At 39.2% G+C, this 25,810-nt stretch overlaps 2 protein-coding genes across 4 annotated transcripts in view; one reads left to right on the forward strand and one right to left on the reverse strand.

Moving 5' to 3' along the window:
* Window positions 1-4,150, forward strand: part of LOC119647611 (vesicle-associated membrane protein 2) — a 66,015-nt gene extending 61,865 nt beyond the window's left edge. For 2 of the 3 annotated variants that reach the window (XR_005248909.1, XM_038048644.1), the window contains exon 7: window positions 1,619-1,752. Coding sequence is in view for 1 of the 3 variants with exons in the window: in XM_038048643.1 (XP_037904571.1) it covers window positions 1,619-1,773 (155 nt within the window). In the remaining 2 variants the exon portion in view is untranslated. Of the gene's footprint in view, window positions 1-1,618 lie in introns of all 3 variants that reach the window. The other variant, XM_038048643.1, reaches the window with a different exon arrangement.
* Window positions 4,151-9,019: 4,869 nt separating this feature from the next.
* Window positions 9,020-25,531, reverse strand: LOC119649399 (cohesin subunit SA-1). The gene is made up of 12 exons (XM_038051524.1): window positions 25,237-25,531; window positions 12,771-13,077; window positions 12,536-12,709; window positions 12,273-12,477; window positions 12,124-12,218; window positions 11,912-12,042; window positions 11,558-11,860; window positions 10,279-11,473; window positions 10,057-10,216; window positions 9,837-9,967; window positions 9,231-9,771; window positions 9,020-9,172 (listed from the first exon to the last, which is right to left on the reverse strand). Exons 1-12 carry the CDS (start codon window positions 25,305-25,307, stop codon window positions 9,114-9,116), a joined length of 3,372 nt encoding a protein of 1,123 aa, XP_037907452.1. The 5' UTR covers window positions 25,308-25,531; the 3' UTR covers window positions 9,020-9,113.
* Between the last annotated feature and the right edge of the window lie 279 nt (window positions 25,532-25,810).

Genomic DNA, 25,810 nt, shown 5'->3' on the forward strand with positions numbered 1-25,810 from the left:
AATTCATGTCATTGTATAATAACTAAATGTCCTACTCGATAAGTTGTATATAACGATTTGATAGCAAGAAGAAAAATTGAAATTTGCGTGTTGCTAGCGCGGCAAGCAGAGAAAACTGAGTGGATTCTTAATTCCCAACTGCAAGGGGAGTTACTATCTCAGCGCGGTATAAGATGCCTTAAGTTAATAGTAAATACTATCAATAAAGCATGAGGTTTTCCTACCCACTCCCTGAGACACCTGGGTTGTATACGCCCATTCAGACAAGAGCAATCTGTGTCTGTTTTCAGACTGATATCATGTTTTCGTGGTGCAAACCGACATGGAATATGTCTTCTCAATCTAGACTCCTAACAACTGTAAAATTGATTTGAACTTCTGCATTTATAGAGGCCTTTCACCATAGTCTTGCAATGAAAGAGGAACTCAAGATGTTAGATGAAGTCAATTTGAAATTTCACTGCTTTTCAACATCAGTCTGATAGTCCTCGTTAAATTATTTCTTGATGTTGGTTAAAGTAACCACAAATTTAGCCAGGAACCCTTTAATTTCAAAGACAACAGAAATACCTCCGAAACCTTAAAATTGGATGGATGCATTTGCAATTATCCTTTTTATTCCCTCTGGTGTTAGTTCTACCTATGTGAAAAAAGATTGTCCATATTATATATTTAAACACTCTTAATTTCTGTCTTCAAATATAAAAGTGCCTATTTACCAACTTTTTTGGTGGTAGCCTCCAATTTTCATTTTTAAGATTTTGTTTGCAAAGGTGGGAACTGTGAACGCCCTGACATGCAGTAAGTGATATCCTTCAACGTTGAGACTAAGTGGGGGTCCTCATACATGCAAAAGGGGGGTGTAAATTTTTTTTCACCGAATATAGTCATGTTGGGTATTAAATGAAAGGTATCGGTTAGTACTTTTTGATCATATTGTCCCTAAGTTTGATGAATATCATACTATTACTAACAAAGTTGCAGTAGCTCAAAGTTGACTTTACAGTGAAAATTTACTGCAACTCAATATCACACTAAAGTCAGTACTCTGACACGCTGAATGCATATACATAGCGGGCTACATACAAATGGAATAGTTCTGCACTCAAATATACTCACAGAAGAAGCAAACAAAACCTTTCATACCTGAAGCGTCGAGCTTCCGGTTTCCCGACTTGTTTGTTCATATTTTCGCTGCTTCTCATCGCCCTACATTTCCGACATATATCGTTCGCGTTGTCCCCAAAATTATTAAATGTATATGAACATTAATTCAGCAATTAGGTGCTGAATAAATAAATAGAATATAGTGTCTACTCCATCAGATAGGTATTTCTAAAAGCTTTGCAACTTTGTAAAAGTTATATTACCACATCACAAGCCACCACCATGTCAATATTGAAAAATATAAAATACCCAAATGCAATTTTAAAACTATAAATATATGCCTTATTTCACTGTGTCAATGTGTTGTAGATAAATTATATTTATGACAAACTTATCATCAAAAATTATTCATTTCTAGCTAAGCTTAGAAATATCCATTTCCAAAAAATGCTAATATAATTTCCTTTTCTCGTTTCACACTCCAAAAAAATACAAAACCCTACAACAACAGCTAAATTCATGCCAGCAGATAATCCACAACCACAAATTATGATGGCTCCACCACAGCAAGTGGTTCCCCAACAAGCACCCGCAGGCAATCCAGCCCCAGCAGCTCCAGCCGCATTTGTCCAAGCTGCTTTCGATACTGGAAAATTTATAGCATAAACTCAAAATAACTAAAGAAAACTAAACAGCGAATGTTGAAAAAAATTATATTCTTTTCTGTTTTTTATTCATAACAGGAAAAATGTTGATTTATTTTTAATAAGACCGAGAAAGGAAAACCATAATAAAAAAATGAATGTTTTAAAATAATTAGAGTACATCAAATCTTTCTTCTGGAATGTGTGTATCTCTACCATAAATTTGTGGAGCAGTAGAAAAATAATTCGAATTTCAAATTTTACAATTTTTAATAATTTCCCGCAGGCTAACGTCTTGAGGCTTCCTTTATGGAGCAACACCTAATTTGATAACTATCCTAGACTCTTAAAAAGGAGCTATTTTCACGTCTGAGAGAATCTTAGAAGAATTTCAAAGAAACGAAGTTAAGTTTGCGAAATATATAATTATTTATTGATAGCGGACTTCGTGATGCCTATATACATGTATTAATTCTATTGTTCAAAAACATGCAAGGCCCTATTCCAACAAATAAGGACGTCATTAACTATTAATAATATTTTTTGTGATTAATAACAAGTGTAATTCATAAAACATGTTTGTAGATAGCTAAAGAATCTTTTGGATTTATTTTCAGAGACGAGATAATATAATATACACCTAAGTAGAGTTGCACTTCTGTTCTTGCTGATTATTAATGCAGTACAAAATCGTCAAGATATAAGTTTTCAGCTTAAACAATTTTTGAGTTCTTTTTCTTTGATATTAAAGTTTAACGTTTCCTGGCTTGACCCAAACTTTATTTGGCTGAACTATTTCTGCAGACCTTCCTTCAAAATTTTTGAGCATGGTGAAAACAATATATTACTTGACGATTTATTCTCACAAGTATTAGCTTCTTATCAAATATAGATTGAATTTCAAATGAGCGGAGCGATTGTATCTATCATATTTACCAAAGTAGGGAACTAGCAATGAAATAGAAGGAAATAGTACCGCGTTTCCACGTATGCATCAACTGATAATAGCGACTCAACTGAACTAACTGAAATGCAAACAAACAATTCGTGAATAATTTATTATTAAGTTATATTTTAACATTTTATTTGATAAGAACATTCAACGATTATTATGAATAATAAAAATGATATTAATATTAGTGAATGTCAATATAACATAAATATATACAATATTTATACTATTCAGACTATTACTAATAATAGTAAAAAGTATGATTTGAAAAATTATTAACTTTCAAGCTTGGATTCTCAAACCAAAAACTTTAGGGAAATTTCAAATAATCAACTATAAAAAATTATATGAAACTCATCAACAATCTTAATGTAAAATTTAAAGAAATAATGTATTGAATATTTGAAACACATTTGAAACAACATCAGAAGTATAAAGAATAAAAACGAAGGAATGAAATAATAATAAATATTTGAGTTTTGTTATTGTTGATTGTTTAACTCAAATAGAAAATGTATTAAGCTTATTAACTACTCAAAGTTATTTGGAATATATACCTAACTGGAAGTAAAGTTATATAAGTACAATAAAATGATGTGTAAGTATTCACTAAACTTAAAGGATAAACTTTGGAGTAATCACTAGAATCGAAATGGAGCACACGATAATAATGAATACAGAAAAAAATCAAATAATGGTTTCGGTTCCATTCATTTTCTAATACACGAACACCAAAAGACAAAGCAACTCATTACGACTATTTCAAACGAGCATGCTAAGAGGACGGCTTCCATATTAAAAGTGAATTTATTTCTTCAAGATTGAGCTTAAATTCTTTCCCTGTTCGACGGAACTTGAAGCACTTGGAAAATTCAATACTCTGATTTTCGGGCAAGGCCTGCTATATATATAAAATGAAATCTATTGAAATTATTTAAAATTATAGAAATATAATTCCCAATTCCACACGGAATCAGAGCAACAAATTTTCGAAAAAAAATCATAATACCAACTTATATGAGGAAAATTATGTATTAAATGTATAGAAAGTATAAATTTTACTATATACACAAACAAAGGATGTAATTACCAAGATTTGAAATAATAAAAATATAATTTATGAAATATTAGTAATGAAAGAGTCGTTATAATTTTATTACTATGTTTTTCATTGATTATCATTACACTAATTATTATCAGAAAAGTGTATCCAAGACAAACAAATACTTGATTATTAATAATAATATTATAATATAAAGATAATAAAAATTGATGAATAAAGAATAATACATTTGAAATTACATAAATCATATACTGATTGTGTCTAAAGCAACTCGAATAGGAGAATCGTTAACCAGAAGTAATATATGGTATTGTATATAAAGTACATTCTATATGCGAGAAACATATAGATGATAATAAATGAATAAACCAAATACATATTGCACTAAAGGTGTTCAAATATATTATTTAGCAACTTTTTGCCAAGAGATAGTTAACATATTTAACAAAAATAAAACAAATGCGATTCAAAGCCGAAGAATAGTGTTCCAAACACACTTATATGACATCTTCTAATAAGGCAGGATGGAATCTGTCAGGGGACGGTGAACTTAAACGCTCGATAGCAGAGATGATTTCGCTTCTGTATGAAGGAACAGTCCTTATTCACATGTTGGGGAGGCTTACCATGTCCCCCACAAGAGGTGGAAGTTCATTTGGTTTTATAAAATTCAGAATAGGAATGTAGTGTTCCCTCCACCTCTTCAGTTGCAATTTTCAAGGGACCATCGAAAGGCTTACAACCGCCTGCCAAATGTTTCGTTCTGATGTTGTATCGAAATCGTTGCAACAGATTTTGCTTCCTTTACCAATGTAATGGTGAAATTCCTTTTACTGTACTCTACTTGATGTGCATTTTCACTGTAATGGAGCTCAATCGCGTCGCATTTATTCGCAGCTCTCAACTCTTTACATTTATCGATCCGCATCCCCGTTTTCACAGTCATCCGGATCTTATGACTTCCTTTTGAGGCGTGGTCGACAAATTCATCCGCAGCAGATATAAAGGCACTTTTGATGGCGGCCACACAGGCGAGATATTTAAAGTTGGCATGCTTTGGTTTTACACCTAACGAGCAGACGCAGTAATGAAAGGCAAGCGAAGGTAAGCGACTTCTTCCGAGGCTGATATCATCACCTCTTTTGTTATGCACGTCTTCTTCCACTAGAGTTTCAAAAGTTCAAAAGTAACATATAGTCCAGCAAGAGAGAGAAGATTACTCTCCAGAGTCATATCATCACATCGTGTATTCTTAATCCCCAGCCCAGTGGGCAAAATGGGCAATAGGCTCTATATTTGACTTCATTTCTTTAAGGTTTTATGTGGATGCAACGCCTGGATTATACCATGTCATAGATCACTATAAAAATAACTCTGAAGACCAAGGCGAAAATAGGGGCATGAGGGTTTAAAATCACCAGGTAAAATCGGTCTAGTTCTCAGAACCTATGGAGTTAAAACTTCTCAAAAAAATCACAAGAATGCACCTATGTGAAATTTTCCACCTCGATATTTGCTCAAAAAAAGTTAACAATGGTGGATTACTACAGTTTAGAAACTATCAAAAGATCCAACTTAAGTTCATGCTAGTAGTACAATATTGGAATGAATATTAACAATAGTATAAAGCACAATGCTGGATAGCATTATATTGGATATTATTATTAACAAAGATATAGCAGCTTTTCGTATGAATTTACTGCATCTTAAGAACTGATAATTTATCATCAATGGCACAACAATCGGTATTCGATCTAAGCCTGCCTTCGTGAGGAACTCCAAACGTCCCGGTTTGGCGTCAATGTCCTATAATTCGATATCACTAAAAACTATCTGGCGTCCTGGCCTACGCCATCGCTCCATTTGAGGTAGCATCGGTCATGTCTCCTGAAACACGTGTTTGCTATCTTTAAATAAATATAATTCTATAGGTAAATTGGAAACGATTAGCGGACCCCGCTTATGAGCGGGACAAAGACTGAAGAAGAAGAAGAATATTTCAGGTCTTCGTTTATTCCGGACTGAGTTATCCTGGCCTATACGAAATAGCGGGGAAGGGAGTAACTCGCTCATCGCAACCAGAATTTTATCCACAACCACGCGGTCGTGATATCGCCTATAAATTTCGTTGCTATATAGGCTACGGAATCGTCTATCCTCTTCAGAGCATTCTTCTCTGGAACGCGGTTAAGTTTTCGCAACTTTTCTTGCCAAAAACCCAAGTCTCCGAGGAAAATGTGATTATTGATAATCATTGTCTCCTACTCTGTCTGCATTGCTGTGACCACGATATATTTCGTCTTGCCTTCATTAATGTGCATCCCAGGGTTCCATCTTTTTTTTTTTTTTTGAGAGTAGGGTAGGTGAATGCGTTTACGCACAGAGTGTTGGAGTCCCGCAACAGCACGCTGTCGGACTACCAACCAAAAATCTCTCTGTCATCAGAGAAATAGCCTGGAACCGTTTGACACATTACTTCGGGCTAGCCCTCCCGCTCTCTCGACTTTGGGAGCCTTCAAGTCAGGGAATTCCTTTCACCAACGGGGGGAAGGGAGTTGTTAATTCAGGGATCCACTTACCGTCCGATCCCTCCGCCGGTCGAGTTCAATCTTCTTCGCAATAAGAAGAGCCCGAACATAATAAGCAATACGATTCCAGCTGCCAGCGCTCTTCAGCATCTCTCTGACAATGTTGTCTGGATAGAACTCCCCTGTGTCTGCATAAAGCTGCTGACGAAAGCCGTCCCACCTCCCGCAAGAGAAAAAGTGTGTTCAGCGTCTTCCACCACTCCATTGCAGAACACACAATCAGAACATCGCGCCTTCCCGATCCTGTGCAGCTAAGACTGAAAACCTTCATACACACTTAGAAGTTGGGTAAGGAAGTAATCAATCTCACCGTGCGTTCTGTTCAACCACGGGTCTAATTTGTCGATGAGCCGCGCAGTCCATCTGCTCCTTGGCACATTCTGCCAAGAAAGTTGCCACTCGGTAAGGGTGCGTTGACGTTCTTCACGGGCAACCACCTCTCTTAAGTTTTCGCCCTTAAGGCGATAGATAGCTTTGCGCTCCTTGGCAAGGAGGGCAACGGGGATCACTCCCGCGATTACCATCACAGCCGATTCGGAGACGGTGCGATAAGCAGACGCCACTCGCAAAGCTTCCCGTCTCTGCACTTGACCAAGGCGTTTACAATGCACCTCCTTGTCAAGGGCATCAGCCCATACCTCCGCACCATAGCGCAGAACCGCATCTTCTAGTCGAGTATCAAACTAAGGTATTTAACCACAGGTTTTGACTCTATAGTCAACTCGCCGATCGATATGGGACGCAAGGTCGGGATTCTCCTTCCGGTTAAGATGACTACTTTGTTTTTTTTTTCAGCGGAAGGCTAAAACCGTGAGCAGTCATCCATCCGCTTACCCGTCGCAACAATATGCCAAGTCTGCTTTGCGCTTGTTCAACAGTGTTATTGCACACCTCGGGTTGTTCTTCCATGATGTCATGTGCCAGTAGTTGGGTGGACTTGAAGAGGATGGTGCCCCTGCAGTTTATATGTTACCAGCATCACGGATCACTTTTCAAATCCAGCTCTCCAACTCTGCGAAAAGTGGCGGACGCAACAATTTCGAAGCCGATATCAGCGCGTCTTTTATTAGGCACATCCAAAGGACAACTTCAAAATCTACTGCTGATTGCAAAGTCGTCCATCTGATTGACCTTATGCTGATCTGGTCTGTGCTCGAACAATGTACCACCAATGACGAGACGGTGGAAGCTGCAGAAATCTACAAACCTCCCACCATTATCATTACGGTCACCAAGCCTTAGGCCTAAAATGTTACATCGCTTGAATTCTCGCACGAATTGGAGAAAACAACGAGTCTAGGCACCCTCAATACCGTTGTTGAGAAGCATACGTACATTCCAGAAACCAATGATACTCCGTTTTCGATAGCCAAAAGTCGTAACCGTGAGGTCAGTCCCTAACGTCGTTACCGTTTCGAAAGCAGTATAATTTGGAAATTTGCACGTTGCTAGCTCACAGATTTCTATTCCTTTTAGTTGACTTTCACGACAAGCAAGGAAGACTTTGAGTGTACTGTTAAGCCCCAACTCACAGGGCAGGAGAACACTGGACATAAACTATATCAGGAGCGACCCACAAGTTCCAAACGAGACAAATATGTAGAGCTAAGACCTACTGCTGCCAAGATCTATAGAAAGGAGAAACGCAGGAAATGAATGACGAGATCTGCAAATTAAGCGATAATTTTAAGAGACATAATTCAAGATCCGCTTACAGTTTTAAGTAAAAATTACATCAGGATTTCAGCCCAGAACTATATTTTATAGGGACGTATAATCTACACGACGCCGACAACGAAAGCCGATTTCCTCCTGTAAAGGTATTAGGAGAAACACTGGAACCTTTCTCAAGTCAGGCATGCTTAGTGAAACTGATACTGGAGAAATGCTGTAAATATCATGTTAATATCCACCAAATTTTCGTTGACTTCAAATAGGCAGGGAACAGTATCAATTATTAACTATTGTGCTAAATATTGCCTGATATACATATAATAATAATATTGCATTCAAATACAAATACAAAACTAGCTAACAAGATGCTTCGGCACATATATTATTCCAGACAGTGGCCTAGGCGGATAATATATGATGATGGTGGCCTATACTATCTAAAAAGGGTGTGAAGAAGACCCTGGTACAGACTAGAAAGACGCTAATCAGACAAAATGCGACGGTAAATGAATCGGCAAGAACATACAGTAATTAATCGCAACAATCGCAACGAAACGAACAGGCAGATCACGCTTGCCAACAACACGTTCCACCACTTACTGACAATTCTACAAAAATAATGTGCAAAGAAAAACGCATTTGAAAATATTTGACACTTTGATTCAGTCGCTCCTGTATTACGGCGTGAGACGTAGACGACGAACGAGGCCGGGGAGAGATATCAATGTTTTTGAGCGTCGAGTCCTGAAGAGAATCTTAGGCTTAGGTGGAATGAAAAAAGGTGGAGGGCAAATAACAAACACTGGAAATTGCAAGTTATAGGCTGCTCCAAAATTGAAGGACGAGGTCGTTTGAAGATCCTAAACTACCCGATATCACCGATATCTCACCTTTGTCGAGCTCACAAAGTAATATATTCCACATCTCTGTAATGCTCTTTCCATATGAAACAAAAGGTTTCCAAGAAACTCAAAACATTGAAACGGCTCAGTACTATTCAATAGGACTTCATTTATTAATATAGTATAGCATTGCTTGCATTATGCATACAATTTTATCTTAAGATATAGTCTCACTTTCTACTCCTACCCGCGGAAATCAGGATCGTTATGATCATCATCATATTCTTCATCATCTTCGTCGTCTGTGAAAAACAATGGATTAGTACGCTTCAAAATAAAAACCGTTGGATTAATACTAACCATGGTCCCGCCTTCTACGAGCATAAGCCTTCTTTGCAGGAATTGGAGGTTGATCGGAATCACCATGAAGCAATGAATTCCTATAAGTCACCAAGGGCTGCCATTCTTCTCCACGACTTGATGGCATTCCCGGTGCTACTCGCCTATCCAAAAAGCTGAGAACAACCTTCTTGTCCTGCCTTAGAAGTTTATTTGTGAATTCGTTCAAAATTTCCAAAAATAGAAGTCGTGATGGAGCTGCTACTGGATCATCTGGGACTTCTGAAACAGCGAATAGAATACCCGCTCGATGCAGTGCGATGATGGCTTCACGGTTCTTTATTGCATCTAAACCAAATGATAAGGCAAAACGTTTGGCCAATTCTTTTAGATCCAGGAACTCTTGCGAAGATTTTGAAACAACTTCATCCTCCGACATTTCCTGGAGCTCTTTGAAAACTCCAACAAGACTTAGGCACATTGTCATTGCGCAGTTAATCTTGTTGATTTCACGCGCTTTTCCTAAGGTTGTTTTGATTATGTCTCCATATTCGTTGTAACACTAAATAGAGGTGAAAGTATTTTAATCATCTATTACAAAGCCAAATTCAGCATGATTATACCAACCCTTAGATAATGTTTGAATATTTCTGCTGCAGCTTTGGTTGGAATGATGTTGTAGACAATTAGTTTGCAATATGCTGCCAAGAAGTTCCGCTTTTTGTGTAACTCCTCAATTCTAGTTTCATCATGTCCCTCTTCAATTGATAATACAATGTAAAATAGTAAAGAGTTAAAAGCAGAATGAATAAAAATATTTAACTATTGTTCCTGTGTAAATTCTTACCTTCTTGCTGGGGTGCAAATACAATTTGCTGAACGAAATCATTCAATATCAGCTGCTGTTCCACTGATGGTCGGTACTCGAGTTTTTGAACGCCCACATTTTCATTTGTTGCCAACTGGTCTGAGAAAATGATGAGCAAGTCACAAATGGACATGTAAGCCTAGAATGGATGTATTTTTCCTGAATTACAAACGATTATAATAGATTTTATAAAAAACTCACAGCCTCTTGAATTTGAACAGTTGGCCCATGTCTAACAAGTTCACAGCAAGCATTTATATACTTGTGGAGATTATTCCGCAATTCTAATGATGTCTGCTCCAATGACGAGGTTTCGCAATTGTTCTCAATGTGGTATAGTCCCCAATTGATCGAGAAGAAACAGGCTTCTATACAGTACACCAGAGCTTCGTGTGGTAAACCCCTGTCTGGATTTGATTGTGACTGACACTCCTCAATGTCTTGATAAATTGAATCGAAAAGATTCCATGGATTCAAGTTATGGCAAGAATACAGAATAGAAACATTTTTCAGAGAGATAATAATTTGATAGATGTCATCCTCATTTGGCAACTCTTCACCAGCTATTAAATTTCTCCATTCGTCAATTGCTTCTCTGTATCTGTTTACGCACTGATCAATCATATTCGATCGGGCAACATCACACCGAGTGTAAATTGCACTTCCCTCAATGCATAGATATTCTAAGGTCTTTGCGCAGGTCTCTAAGACTTCTCGGTCGGTGTGCTTCGACATGATATTGCTCATCATGTCGAGCAATGCTTGAAGATTGGATTCCTGGCGCGATGTTGTGTAAATGTCTAAATCAAAGTACTGCGGAACGGACAACAAATTCGTCAATTTTTCAGCATCAGCTTGATACTTCTCTAACAAGGGCGGTAACGTCACAATGAAGTGTTCTGTTAGTCTTGTCTTATCATCTTGCACTTGCTTTAATTCTTTCGCAGAGAGCGTGAGTTTGCGGTTGCTCGCCCGGCCCACTGGTGCCTCGCCTGTTGCAGACTGCTTTATGGCACTCACCATAATTTCAATCAAAGTTGACTCCTGCTTATTATCTAGTTGCTCTTCGTTCGGTCCAGGCTCCTCTAGCAATAAGTCTGTCATACACTCCCAGTCTTTAACCATTTGATTGTTATCGATGAAGGAGTCTACCAAATAGGCTCCGTGTTCATGGAGCTCAGACTCAATGAAAAATTGTACGAGATCCCGTATGAGTGGGGTGTTTGGCAATCGCTTTTTACCCCGTTTTGTTTTTACTACTTCCATATCGTCAGTTAAGTTGAATAAGCGAACATTAAGGAATTCTGCCGCAGACTGAGCAACCCCTCGATTTGACGAATACACTAATTCATAAACAATTTCGCAGTCCTTGTCCGTCAATATATCAGGATGAATCCTTGTATATTACAAAACGTATTAATTGCAGGTAGTTTTAAAATACAAAAAATCGCGTATATAGAAATCAAAACCAAGTACTTACTTTAAAATGCTTATTACCAACTTCACTGCATGTACGGCAACTTCAAACTCCTTGTCAAGGGTCATAGCAACGATACGATCTTTAAACTTCGACGTGAATAACTCCAATTTTCCTTTGAATTCTTCTGAAGCATAAAGTGGTAATAGAGCTTGTAGACATCGCAAGCGCACTTCACCAACTTTATCATGAAGTGTCCAGCCAATGTACTTGAGATACGAATCATCCAAAAAGTTTTGAGAGAAGCTCTGCATCCATACACCGATCTCTGTCATACAGATAGCACGAATATCTGGCAGAGTATCCCTTTGAGATAAAGAGTCAGCTAGGATTCTCAAAATTAATTTCAAAGCCTACCTATAACGATGAACGAAAACAGACTTAAACATATATGTCAACATATTTTTTATTTCATCCATATTTTCTTCCAGTTCAGTTCTCTTAGCCATCAACGACTCTAAACGATCATTCGCGCGCTTATCACGACTCTAGAAAATGTTAAAAATGGCCACAGTTGACGATTTAATCAATTTATTGAAAAAAAAAATAAAACTAGTTCGCTTTTATACCTTAACGTGTTCAGCTTCATATTGCCTGGCAGCATTATCAAAATTAACAGACACAAGGAGGGCAACATCGACTAATGCAGTCATCAACTTCATGGCTAAAAAATTAATACATTGCAAATATGCATAAAGGATGAAATTGGTTTAATTACCTGCCAAGGTTGCAGTATGTCGAAAAGCACGAACTTGCGAATCTGACAAACCCGTCAGCAATGAAATAACATTATCCATCAAGAATTGATCATAAATTATCGAATATTGACACTGTTTAACCAAACTTTGGACAAATTCGCAGAAATTCATTTTAAATTTCTTCCACTGGATGCCGGGCATAATTAATGGGTATTCTCCACTTTCCTGTTAAGTATTTCAAACCTCATATAAATGATAACATAATATTATAGTTGTACTGAACCTCGTCAAATTCTTCCGTCATTTTTCTAATAATAGCTGTATGTTCCATTGTCTGTTGCATTTCAGAAGTAATTTTTCCCTTACACCCACTGGCATTGATAAAAAATTGCATGAGGGCAATCAAGGCATTGTCACGGTCAATTTTGTAGCTTTCGATCCAATCGTCAACGATGCTCTATGATAATAATTACATAATCAATCTCAGAGCTGACGCTCTTCGAACAATAAAAAATTACCACAATAGCTGATTTCGAATGTCGAACGATAAAATAAAGACTTGATTCGTCTGTGGTAACGTCACGTTCACGATCAATACGCTCTTGTTCTTTGGTGTGGTCCTTTTCTTTCTCGACGCGAGGGTGACGCTCAACAGCAGGCTTGCGGCCAGCTTTCTTCTTTCTTATCACTGGAACTTCATCCTCTTCGTCATCGTCGATGATTGGAGGCTTGTCACGAACACCACCGCGCGCACGAAGACGGGTCATTCGTTTTGGTGATTCACCTGTATCCATCCCATCCGAAAAGCTTTCATTATGGTGATCTCTGCAAAAGTGTACATGTTATTTCGGTATGACGCCAGTGCTTTAGCTTTAAATTCTTTCTCATTCCACTTTTCACCCACTTCTGGCATTTGTGGAAGAACAGGGCCTTAATCTCAAGATCTACTTACACTGGGAACGTTTTCTAAGCCAAAGTTGGTAAGCACTAGTTTTTGGAATGTAAGGATGAACATAAGCAACTTGGTAGACATGCTTGGAAAGCAGCGTCTGACGATTTGCCTCTGCCCTGGTAAGAAACCGTAAAGCCGCCATCGCTTCACTTTTTTGAGAAGTTTGGGTGCAAGCCCTAAGCGAGGGGTCCGTGGACCAAGAAAGAGGGAGTAAGTTGCTTCCCATTTGGTCCGGTCCTGCGTTAAGTTGATGCGGACTTAGGACCCCATCATTCCTAAAACGAAGACATGCTTGGGTTTACGTGAGAGACAATCGAAAAGCTTGTTTCCGTTTTTTTAAATTTTTTGCATTTTTACAACAGAGCTCCGCATTTAGTGTTGTTTCAACAAATCGGTTTGTATGCAACAATATTAAACAAGTCGGGAGCCGGAAGCTCGGCGCTTCAAGTATGAAGTGTATTTGAATTCTGAATAGTTCCAAAAAGTTCGTGGTTTTAAGTAAGTCAGACTATTCACACATTACCGACATTCTATATATGTGCATACGATGTCTAAGAGTGCAGTCAACTTATGCGAAGCAGAAAATTTTGAACTACAATAAGGCCAGTAGCTCTCCTACTTTAATGAATTGATTGTTGTGTAGATACATGGGTTTCAGGAGCGACTTACTCCCTTCCTCAGTGCATTTACTTCTTCCCACGATATACGCTCATCATTCTGGACTAAGGAAGTGGCAGATGCGAATCCGGTGTCGCACTGCTACTGACGACTAAAGATGAGTAACTCTGTATATAATATTACAATAGTGATATTAACTTAAAGCGTAATATCACATTAGCGCGATCCAACCATTACAACATCGCTCTTCGTAGTAGAAGTTGCGCGGCAGTTGTCGATGCCGAAGAAGAGTATTGCGCTGGCTTTGGACTTGCTTTTGACTGAATTCAGGTTGGCTTTCGGCTAAATCCGCGTGGCTTTTGAGCCGGTTTTGGGTTGGCTTTAGACTAAAAAATGATTTCGGAGGCATGTGAATAGGGGGATGGAGATTCTTGACTTTAAGTAATTGATTTGTAATGTTACGGTTTGGAATGAATGTCGGCTGCTGGGTGATGTTGGTATGGCCTGGTTCCATGTAATATTTCCTAGTTGGCGAGGCGACTATCGAATGCTGATATCGACTATCGATTGCAAACCGCTTCGATTTTGTATGTGATAGGCAAAGTTTTATTACATAAAACGAAGCAACATCTAAGTGAAATAATGCTCGCTTGCAAAAATCATTATTCCCTATTCTTTGCATGGGATAATATTGTACTGTTATCTTATATTCTTATCGAAACTTTAGTTGCTTATCACTCTAATTTAATATTACAGAAAACATCCACAGTACAATGACAGTTTAATGAAAACTTGAATTCAACTGAATACTTAAAATTAAAGAATACTATGAGGAGTTCTTCTCCTTTCTGTGAATGACGAGTAAATTCTTAAGTCTTCATGCGACCAGTTTGGTCGAACGCTGACAACTAATTTCAATTATTTACACAATTTTTCACCTCATTTGGCAAGGTCTACTACGCCACGGAGAACACAGGTGGTGGCAACTGTCAGTTAAATTAACAACATTCGAAATAAATTTCGAATTTTGCAAACCCTGCTGCGCCACATCACTCCGCCCCCAGATGAAACCTAGGGGTTTCAGCGACTGAATCGGAAACTGCGTTTCCCATCATTCGGCGAAGCGAACCCTACGTCCCCCGATCTCGAGCTGGAAGAAATGTTCTCCCCGATCGAGAACACGATACGGGCCTTCGTATGGACCCGATCTCTTGTCGAAAACCGGGTCAATTGGGAGCCTTGGGTTCTCCCCGTATACCAGCTCCTTCCTCTCGGCGGATTGTTCGGAGGCCAAGTATTCTGTGGAATCGCTTGGTAGTGCGTGGGAATGAACCCACTTCTTTTCTTACATGCCTGGTGGCCTTACACTTCTGGCATGCGATAAACTCCCTGGCCCAGGAGTTAACGTCCTTGTTCATGGACGGCGAGAAGTATTCCTCAGTGACTAGCCTATTTGTCGTCCTGATGCCTGGATGCACTAAGTCGTGAACTGCGTAGAACACTTCCTTGCGAAAGGTGGCCGGAATGTATGGCCGTGGTCCCTTTTCAGAGTACCCGCAGCAGAGAGAGGGGGCAACTCCCGAAATTTCTATTTGGGGTTGGATTTAAGGCTCTGAAGCACTGCGTCATCCTCCTGCGCCTTGGCGATAGCCGAGAAGTCGAGTGAGGCGGGGATGTTTACCTCGGAGACACGTGACAAAGCGTCAGCATCTATGTTGTCCTTGCCAGACACGTGCTGTATGTCGGACGTGAACTGGCTTATAAAGCTCAGGTGTCGAAGCTGACGATGGGACGTTTTGTCGGGCTTTTGTTTTAAAGCATACGTGAGAGGCTTAAGGTCCGTGAACATTATGACCGGCCTGCCTTCTAGGGAGAAACGGAAGTATTTAATGCTCAAGTACACGGCGAGCAGTTCTCGATCGTAGGTGCTATAGTTGCGTTGAGCGGGGTTGAACTGTTTAGAGAAAAAGCTCAACGGCGGCAAGACTTGATTCACCTTTTTGGTGAACAGCAGCACCTACTGCGAAGTCAGAGGCATCAACAAAAACGGCTAGAGGTGCATCTTGTCGAGGAAATGCCAAGAGTGTAGCATCAGCCAGTTGTTGTCGGGGTTAGTCAAACGCGCGGACAGCCTCTTCAGACCACACAATCTCTCGTGTTTTTTTTGTTTTGGGGCCAGACAAGTATGCGTTCAAAACGGACTGGTGTTGAGCGGCCTTGGGAAGGAAACGATGATAGAAGTTTAGCAGAACCTCCTCAACTCCTTCACAGTTTTCGGATGCGGGAAGCTTGTGATCGCTTGCACGTTGTCTGAGTTGGGCTGTATTCCGTCAGGGGAAATGAAGTAGCCGAGGAATCTCACCTGGAGAAACTTGCATTTATCAACGTTTAGAATTAAACCGGCCTCAAGATGTTAAAAAATGCACTCGAGATGGGCTAAATGCTCAGACTCTGAGGGAGAAGCGACCGAAACATCGTCCAAATACTCGAAACAGAAGTCGAGGTTTCGCAGGACCGAGTGAATGAACTTTTGAAAAGTTTGCGCCACATTTCACAGCCCGAAAGTCATCCGCGTGAACTCGAAGAGTCCAGAGGGTGAACATATTGCCATCTTTGGAATGTCTTCTGGAGCTACAGGGATTTGGTGATACGCCTTGGTTAAATTCAAAGTCAAAAAAATGCAGCAATTTGCGAGATGATGTGCAGAGTCGTGGGTGAATGGAATGGAATATCAATCAGGAACAGTCTGTGCGTTTAGCCTTCTATAATCCCCACAGGGGCGCCATTCGCCGTTGGGCATAGGGACCATATGGAGTGGGAAAGACTAACAGCTGTCTGAAGATCTGCAGATACCCTGTTGGATAAGTTGCTCGAATTCTTTCCGTGCAATAGCCAGCTTCTGAGGTGGTAGAGGACGCGCCTTTAAGAAGATAGGGAAACCAGTAGTGTTAATGTGGTGCTGCACATTGTGCTTCACTGGTTTAGAGAGACTACATTCGGTAGTAATCTGGCTGAACTTTTGGAGGAGTGCCCGAACACGAGAATCAGTAATATCGTCCAAAAGTACGGAAAGATTGTTGTTGAGGTGTGATGAGATTTTGCCTGACAAATTAAGATTTGTTGTGGAATCTATAAGGGACCTGTTCTGCAAGTCAATCATCAAATGCCATAATGCGATCAAGAAACAAGTCTTATTGTTACGGAAAGTCAGAGAAGATGAAACTATAAAACGACGTTTTAAGGTTTTGTGTGATACAAAACCTTTAAAAAAAAACAGCCGAACCGATTGTCACGAAGTTTGCTGAGAACATGTGGTCTGTGCGTCTCGTTGGCACAACAATCCATATTGGATCAGGCCTTGAAGTGTGTTAGAGCACTTCATTCAAGGCCGTAACGGTACACTACAGTACATTGTAGGAGGCAATGTGGTCGGCATTGCGCTCGACCGAGATTATTACCCTGATTTGACTCGAGTACTCATTCACAGCTGAGTCGACTGGTATCCGACTTCAAATCACGACACAAATCCCACTGCCACCAGTGAGATTTGAACCGCGACCTTCCGCTACGACAGCCCAGCGCTCTAACTACTTGAGCCATCCGGATATCCTTCTCTCTTTATACTACTGTGATCAAAAAGTAAGGTAAATTTGTTTATAAAATGTAGATTCTTTATCTATTCTTCCAAATTAATTTCATCCCCTTCAAAGTAATTCCCGTCCGATAAAACGCACTTTTGCCAACGCTTTTCCAGTCCTGGAAACAGTAAGAATAGTCTTTTTTCGGTATAGCCTACAAGACCTTTTTCGATTCGGTTTTTATCTCCTCAATTGTGTCAAAACGGCATCCCCGCATTGGCCTTTTGAGTTTGCTGAATAGCCAGAAGTCGCACGGAAGCAAATCAGGCGAATACGATGTGAGTCGAATTTTTGGTAAAAAAATCGCGAAGAACCAATGCAAACCAAGTCGCGAAAGACACTTTGAGCCATTGTAACTTTGTTGCTAATAGTATGATTTTGATCAAACTTGGGGATAATATGCTGCATATTATGATATATTGTATACTACTACTTTTATACTTTTATAACTCTGGGATAAACTTAAGGGGTGTTTTACTCAATCCCCCAAAAATATTAATATTATTAACTTAATTTGAACAGATATCGATTTGGGGATTATTTTGAGGCCTGGGCACCATATGGAGGAGATTCATGAATTTTTCAGATTTTTCGGTTGGGTAGTTTCTGAGAATGGGCCCGTTAAAGAAATCATCACTTTTCACTCCTCCCACTCCCCGCCTTTCTAACAAATCTCAAAACTAAGACCGACTTCGTGAAAAAAAATTGTACACCCCCCTTTTACATGTATAGGGACCCCCCTCCCTCAACGTAGAAGGATGTCACTGCATGTCTGGGGGTTCACAGTTCCCATATTCTCACCAAATTTCGTGTCAATCGCTACAGCCGTTTCTGAGAAAAGTGCATGTGACAGACAGAGACAGACGGACAGATTTTAATAAGGTTTTGTTTTGCAAACAAAACTTTAAAAAAATCTAAAAAATTGAGCAATTTCGGCACCAATCCAGACTTGACGCGTTTGAGACACAAAACATCCTTCACATTAGTTTGGGCTGAGCCAAATGATATACCAACACTATCAACGAGGTCTCTAATTGTCAATCGATGATTTTCAAGCACCAAATCTTTGATATTTTGGACGTGGCTCTCGTCGGTAAACGTTGATGGTCGTAAAGAGCACGGTTCGTCTTAAACGCATTCTCGGCCCACTTTTAACTCGTTGTCCCACTTATAAACATTTTTTGTACCATAGTTTGATCACCAAAGGCCTTCCGCAACATTTTCAACGTGTCCGCACAAGAATATTCGTTCCGCAAACAAAATTTGATGCAAGTTTTTTGCTCAATAAAATCACCCATTGTAAAAATCGAAAAATGTACTTTTGGTGGTTTACAAAACCATTTGTAACTCGGAGATAATTAAACCTTTTGACAAACAAACGCCTGGCAAAAGTTATAGACAGTCCTACCAACTAAGGAAAGAAAATTTGCTTGACTTTCTAATGCCTGGTCGTTTTAAATGAAAATTTCACCTTACTTTTTGATCACAGTAGTATGCAGCGAGTGGCGCAATTTTGTGTTGAGTTTGAAGGGGGGCTCCCCATACATGACTCTCTGAAATTGAGTGGAAAATGTTGGAGGGAGGACGCAAATATGTGCCCCTCAAAATGATACAGGTCTCGTTCAAAGAACCTATTCAATCGAAAAACTCGAAAAATCACAGGGGTTCATCTATATGAAATCTAGGCCTGTTCCGATATCTGCGGGATCCATTGGTAATCATGCATAGCCAGTTTCTGAACACAAAACCTTTATATCCGAAACGCCCAGCTTCCAGTATCCAGCTTATTTTTATTTTCGTTCAATTCATGTGACATCGATTTAACCAGCAAATTGGTATTTCCAATCTCCCGTAAGTGATTGAAAACCGCTGTATATACGCTCAAGGCAAGTTCCTCAATAGTTGTAAGCAGATCGACGTGATTAAGGCCAATTTATCATTTAATGCAAAAAATTAAAATGACAAAAATCGCGAGGAGTTTGTTAACAATCTGATAAAATTTCTAAGAATTTTTCCAGTTTTGTTTCCAATATCATGATGATCATTGATGCAGCTAAAAAAGATGCATCTTGCTCCACTTTTGGGTTCATCCATTTATTCTCTATCCTCTCTCTTTGAACCTGAGACCTCTCATTTGACATTCCACATTGTTGCGTATAAAGAAAAATCTGCCTCACATATGCATGGAAAGTCCCGGGTTAAAGTCTACCAAAATTCACAGAAACAGAGATTTTAATAAATAATAACGCCTAACTACAGGTTACCCGATGGACTGGACTATCAAAAAGTGAAAATATCAGTCGTTCTTCCAAAGTGAAATCTGCCTTTTGTCAGAAAGGTTTCCGCTTGTAATTACGATATTCTAAAGTTCTACATGCATCAAACAATGATTTTAGGCCTGAAACATGCGCTGGTACGCCAAACGCTAAGGACAGAAGTGTCACTGTACTTTTCCCAGATTCAGGGTCATTTGGCTGATGTGCATGACTCGAGAGAAACAAATGTGTTATCAGCACAAAAGTTTACAAAATGATCCCTTAAATTCCTTCATGACTTAGATAAGAAAAGAAGGAATTTTATCGATAATTGGATACCATTGACGGACTCCATTTTGAATTTCTAACTTCTCTAGCATTTACTTTGATGGAGAGTATTTGGACTACCATCTTTGTGGATGCAAGGAAAACGTAAATATCCGCCCAATTATGGCACTCCGTGTACATTAATTAATGAACGAAATTTTCAATTTTCTTGGGTTTCAGCCAGCCTTCCTGGCGCCCGATTTTTAGCAATATTTCGCGTTTCGGACATCATAGCGCGAAAATACTTGAATTTCCGAAATGCTGGCCGCCTCCCCTTTCGATCGAGGTATCTCAGGCAGGAATCCAACGATTTTGCATTTTTTGTCATTTTGTCGACCCGATTAATCATTAATGATTTTTAAGTTTTCAAAGAATATCTATGGTAGAAAAAGAAGACGAGGCAGACCCTGCCTAATATGGAGCGATGGCGTAGGTCAGGACGCCAGACAGCTTTTGGGGATATCGAATTGGTGGACCTCGGCACAATACCGGGATGTCTGGAGTTCCTTATAAAGGCAGGCCTAGACCGGATACCGGTTGTTGCGCCGTTGATGATGATAATGATGAGTTATTTCATGCACGGCAAGTGGAACTTCTTTGATTGAATATCGTTGTGAAGTGCTCCTTTTACCACTTACGTTACTCATCATTGTGGATGCAAAGCCTACCTTCAACGTCCCCGTATCAAAAGACTAACAATCGATTTTACAATTAACCGTTGGCCAGAGATATTTTGTAGATTCAGATTATCACTGCTCACTCATGCCTGGTGTACCTATGCCAATAAAGTCTTCCAACAAATTAGAGTTGAGTTATTAATATTTGGTCCGACCAGACTAATTAATAATGAAATATACATGTACATGTCTCGGTACCAGTCTGGAAATTCACAACAGAATTTGAAGGTTGATACTCAGTTATGTATATTTTATATTTCGGAATCATTCGTACGTGCAACAGATTCAACCATATACACACTCATACCGAAAAAATATACTCGAGCATTTAAGGCATCTTTTCAACTTAGAGCCCAGCCCGTGGAAGAAAGCAGAAAGAGTGACTGGAATGAATGGCCGTGCAACACCTAGACGCTTCTGGAAGTAAGTTGGGTAAATCTCCAATGCGGACAAAATTGTCAGTTACATTCCAAAAAAAACATTACAGAACCTGGTTGAGTGCGTAAACATGGAGACGTATCGTAAACGAAAGGAATTCAAAGCTCTGTTGTGAACTGCGATGGGGCATTAGCGCGATGCATTGGAGCATTACGTGAAAGAAGTAAAAGTGTCGCTACCATACACCATATCAGGAAAATTTGGTGATCTTAAGCCTTTTCATGATTCTGTGAGAGATGAAAAGTGGAAAAAGCACTTCACAAATTGTACAGTGCGCGAAATTTGCTTAGTGGTATGGAGCAACGGAAAGTCCGTATTGACAACGATTTGGCAGTCTTACTGCAAGCTTGATCAAAGAGGATGGGAAGAAATTGCAAAACGATGGAACCAAGCTGAAGAGCATTCGAGAGACGGCAAGACGAAAGGCAGGCAAAATTTATGGAAGAGATGACAAGACAACAAACCGAAAAAAAAGCAAAATTTATGAAATGGATGATGATAGGACGCCAAGAAGAAATGGCAAAATGATAGGAAAATGCTATAGCAAATCTTAAGTATATAACACGCCACTTAAAAGAGTTTAAAAAAAAGTTGGAGATAACTTATAAACGAAAATAAAGCATTGTAGAAGTAGCAGAATAGCGAACAGAAGGTATGAAGTGTTTGGAGGACGGTCTAAAGGAAGTTATGGAGAACCAAGAGGGAACTGTAGAGTAGCAGGATAAAAAGGCGATGTATCAAGAAAATAAAGAAGTAATGCGGCATTAGGACGACAGTGGGATTACAAAGTCGATGGAGGGGAGCATCCGAAAAGCTGAAAGCTGAAAAGTGGCAGGAGGAGTACCAGTCAGGATATTGAGAAATCCCAAGAAGTGGTAAGGCAAGAAGTGAGCGAAACTACCGAGAAGCAATCTACCATGGAGAGGAGTCATACGTGAAGGTGGAAAATGGCAAGGGGAGGCCATGCGAGAAGGTACGAAAAAAGAAGAACAAATTGTTAAGCAGGGTAAGCATAATTACAACCTACAGTGCAAACTCAGAGTAGGTGACTATTAAGGAAGTGATAAGTCGGCAGACGGAAAATATAAAGAGGGGACAGAGGAAACAACGGACATATGCTGGACGGCAAGGAGTCTTGCGCTTAGTGAGTTGAAAGCAAGCAAAGTTATAAAATTAATAAAACTTATGAGCATTTTTAAAAGCGAGTCTTATAATTGGAATAGAAGAAGGAAAGTAACACGGAATTATAAGAAGCATCGCAAAAAGTGGAAGGTATCAAAACGTATGGATAAATGAAATTGAAAAGTAAGGAGAATACACGAGTGATCGTGTTCATCGTTTGAGTACTACAGCGGAGTAAGCTGACTTTCGAACAAACATAGCAAGGCTCTGGAAAAGTGATAAAAGTAAACAATTAATTTGGAGGAGCAGAACCAAAGACGAAAGAGGGGTGAATTAACTCTTGAAAGTTGGATAGCTAAGGTTTATGCGCCATGACGGCAAAATCTTCTGCAAGTGGCTAGATACGTGTTAAACGTTTCGGAAAATGAGGGTCTTGGAGTCGTACAATTGTTGGTCGTTGTGTTACGCGGATGGACACATCATTTTAGGATGTTATGAAGGAGTAAACAGTTAGAATTAGGATGTCATCGAATCTATAGCAGGAGGCAAACGGCAGTTCTATTGGGCCAGATGTTTAGGATCCAATCTTGGTAGGTTATGTGAACAACATGATTTTACAAAAAGGTTGAATGTACGACTTCGAAGAAATGTGTTGATATCTGAGATTGGAAACGAGAAACGAGATTTTATGGTTGAAGCAAAGCCGCCATCAATTAGCAGTAAAGAGAAATTGCGCCATCCAAATAATAGGAGACAAGAAAGATTTGATGTATGAACCAGTTCTGTCGACTCCTTCGGAGAAACATGAAAGTCGTCTAAATTGGAAGAATCATGTTAGGAAGTTGAGGAGTTTAATCATGGCTTTATAAAATTATACGAAGTGGGCAAAAATGAAATTGGAACACCTGGAAAGAGGAGCACGATTGAGGACACAAGGCAGATAGCGGCGACCCTTGTTAGGGAAGAACAAATTTAGGCACTGGGTAGTGTAACGAAAACCACTTTGCGAAAAATATGTGCGACATCAATTTAAGGGGGTCATCTCGTGTGAAGGCCGTTTTTTTCGCTTTTTTAGAAATTTTTTGTGATGAAGTGGATGAAGATACAAATACGAATTTTTCACCATATATTTATTAATATCTTCAGCATACGTAGTAATTTTTTCAGCCCAATAGCGTAATTCATTATTGAAATACAGAGCAATTTATACACCCATCTCCAAAAAAAAGTGTCTTTCTGCTGCCACGCTACAGGGCACTGAGATCATTTTAAAGAAAAAAAGTAAACGGCATTTTAACGTGCAGACTTAACTACAGTCCGCAAACTAGGATTATTAAAAAATATTAAAAGCAAAATTTTTGGTGCCATGTTAAACTTTTTTTGGGAATTTTTGTGTTTTTTAAAGGCTTCTTTAATGAATAAAAAACAAAGTACTGAATGAATCGCAATTATCCTAGTTTGCGGGCCGTAGAAATATGTTCTGAATAAGTCCTGAGAATTTCAAAGAATTTGATTGGGTAGATTTTGGGTTATGATGGCAGCAGATTTTCAACATGCTGTTTCGAGAAAACCCCAATTTAAAAGTAAAATGTGAATTTTAGCCATAAAACAAAAACTGGTCATTAATCTGCTATGCCTAGTCCATAAACCTTAGGTTTCTTCTCATGTATAGCCTTGGCTTCAATTCTTGTCCTTTTAGTGAAGTCATTCGAACGGCATGCGGACCGATAAATGCACGCTTGATTACGGCGATCGCCGTAGATCTGGCATGTGACTTATTAAATGTTTAACACTATAATTTCCGAAAGACTCCAAAGACCAAAAAATTACTTTGCCCATATATTCAACACTATCTAGACACAATTGAAGCCAAAAAAAATCGATTCCACTGATCCGACACACGGGATGACCCCCTTAAATCGTAGTAATGACAATTACCCAGAGCACCAATTGCATACTGGTATGGTGAATATTTAGTTAGGATAAATGATAATAGATGACTCTAACGTCAATAAGGAAACCCTGTAAAAGAGCAAAGAAGTTTTCTAGCAAAGTTTTCGCATGCCTTTTTGTAATGTTTCGCGGGGTATAAAAGGCTGGAGGTCCACCCACGGAGTCAGCCTAGTTCTTGAATTAGATCATGCGTCGGTTATAAATACGTCTCGAATTGTATCAGCTGTCCTGTAGTTAATTGTAAAATAATGTTGTATAATTAAGTGTGAAACAAACGTTTCCGTTAAAGAACGCTTCTGTGTAGTGTGTGTAATTAGAACGGGTGTTATTAATTGCATGTGCGGTTCCGATTACAGAAGTCTCAGGCTTTCAAGTAAAGGGGGCTGGGGAAGGTCCAGATTTTAACGTAAATGAGTCCGAGTAGAGAAGTCTCAGTATCCAAGTGGACAGTATGTAAAGAAAACATAACAATATTATAGATATTTCTGCTTTCATAATAATTGCATTCAACGAAAATACGAAAAGAAAGCAAACAATGACCAAATGGCTCGAAGAATGAAATAAATGTTCTAACAAAAGGGCAGTAGCCCCAGGTTTTGTGCTAGATCTACTTGCGGGTTTCTCGGATATATAATTCCCCGGCAGTAATGCTTTATCCATGAACGAAAAAAGGACTTTCATTACTTTTATTCGCATTTACTCATGTCCTCAATTCACTCTACTTTACCTGCTTGCTCTCATTACATTCCTCTCTCCGTTCCTTACTCCTTTCAACCAATTCTTTCGAAAATAATTTCACCACACCCACTCTAAAAACTTACTTCCTATAGCTACATTAAATTACCTTTCTTTTGACTAAAATATTGTAAGGAAGTTTTCCCAGCGGAAGGGTTAATATTCTAGTAAGACGTGCAATTTTTTGGCGCACTTTCACTCTGGGGAGACTAGGTTAAGTCGGAAATATTAACACAGTTCCTAAGCTAATCTCCGTGGAGGCCACTTACCTCTCATCTTCGTAATCAGGTGGTGGGTCATCCATTCGGATCCTTTTACCACCTCTGCGATGCATCATCATCGTTAATTTCTCCGAGACCGTACACAACCCCTGAATGCGTAGCTGGTTAGAACTCTAACCCAATCAAGAGCCCACAACACCAAATAGAAGCCTTCACTTTACACTTATTTTGTGTCGAGTTTAACGCTAGCGTTCCTCAGCAAACATTGAATTGGTACACCAATAGCAAAGCAAGGCTATTTACAAATATCCACGAAAATCCACAAGACACAACATCAAACAAATCCAAGCGTCACTTAACTATCAAAGTTGACATCTGACATCCGTGAATTAAGAATGCAATGCTAGACGCATCTAAGACGCAAACCCGTCGCAACGAACAAATGTGTTTCAAAAAAGTTGAATTTTATCTGAAAAAGAACAAAATTGTAGACAATGGCCTTACTGACAAGTCATTCCGGAACCAATCTCTTTAGGGTCGACTTTGTATACTTGAAATTGAATACAATACTGCAAATTTGTACACTCGCCGATTCAACTAGAGCATAAAATTCGCGACCGTC

Source organism: Hermetia illucens, chromosome 2 (assembly GCF_905115235.1).
Source record: "Hermetia illucens chromosome 2, iHerIll2.2.curated.20191125, whole genome shotgun sequence".
NCBI classification, from domain to species: Eukaryota; Metazoa; Arthropoda; class Insecta; order Diptera; family Stratiomyidae; genus Hermetia; species Hermetia illucens.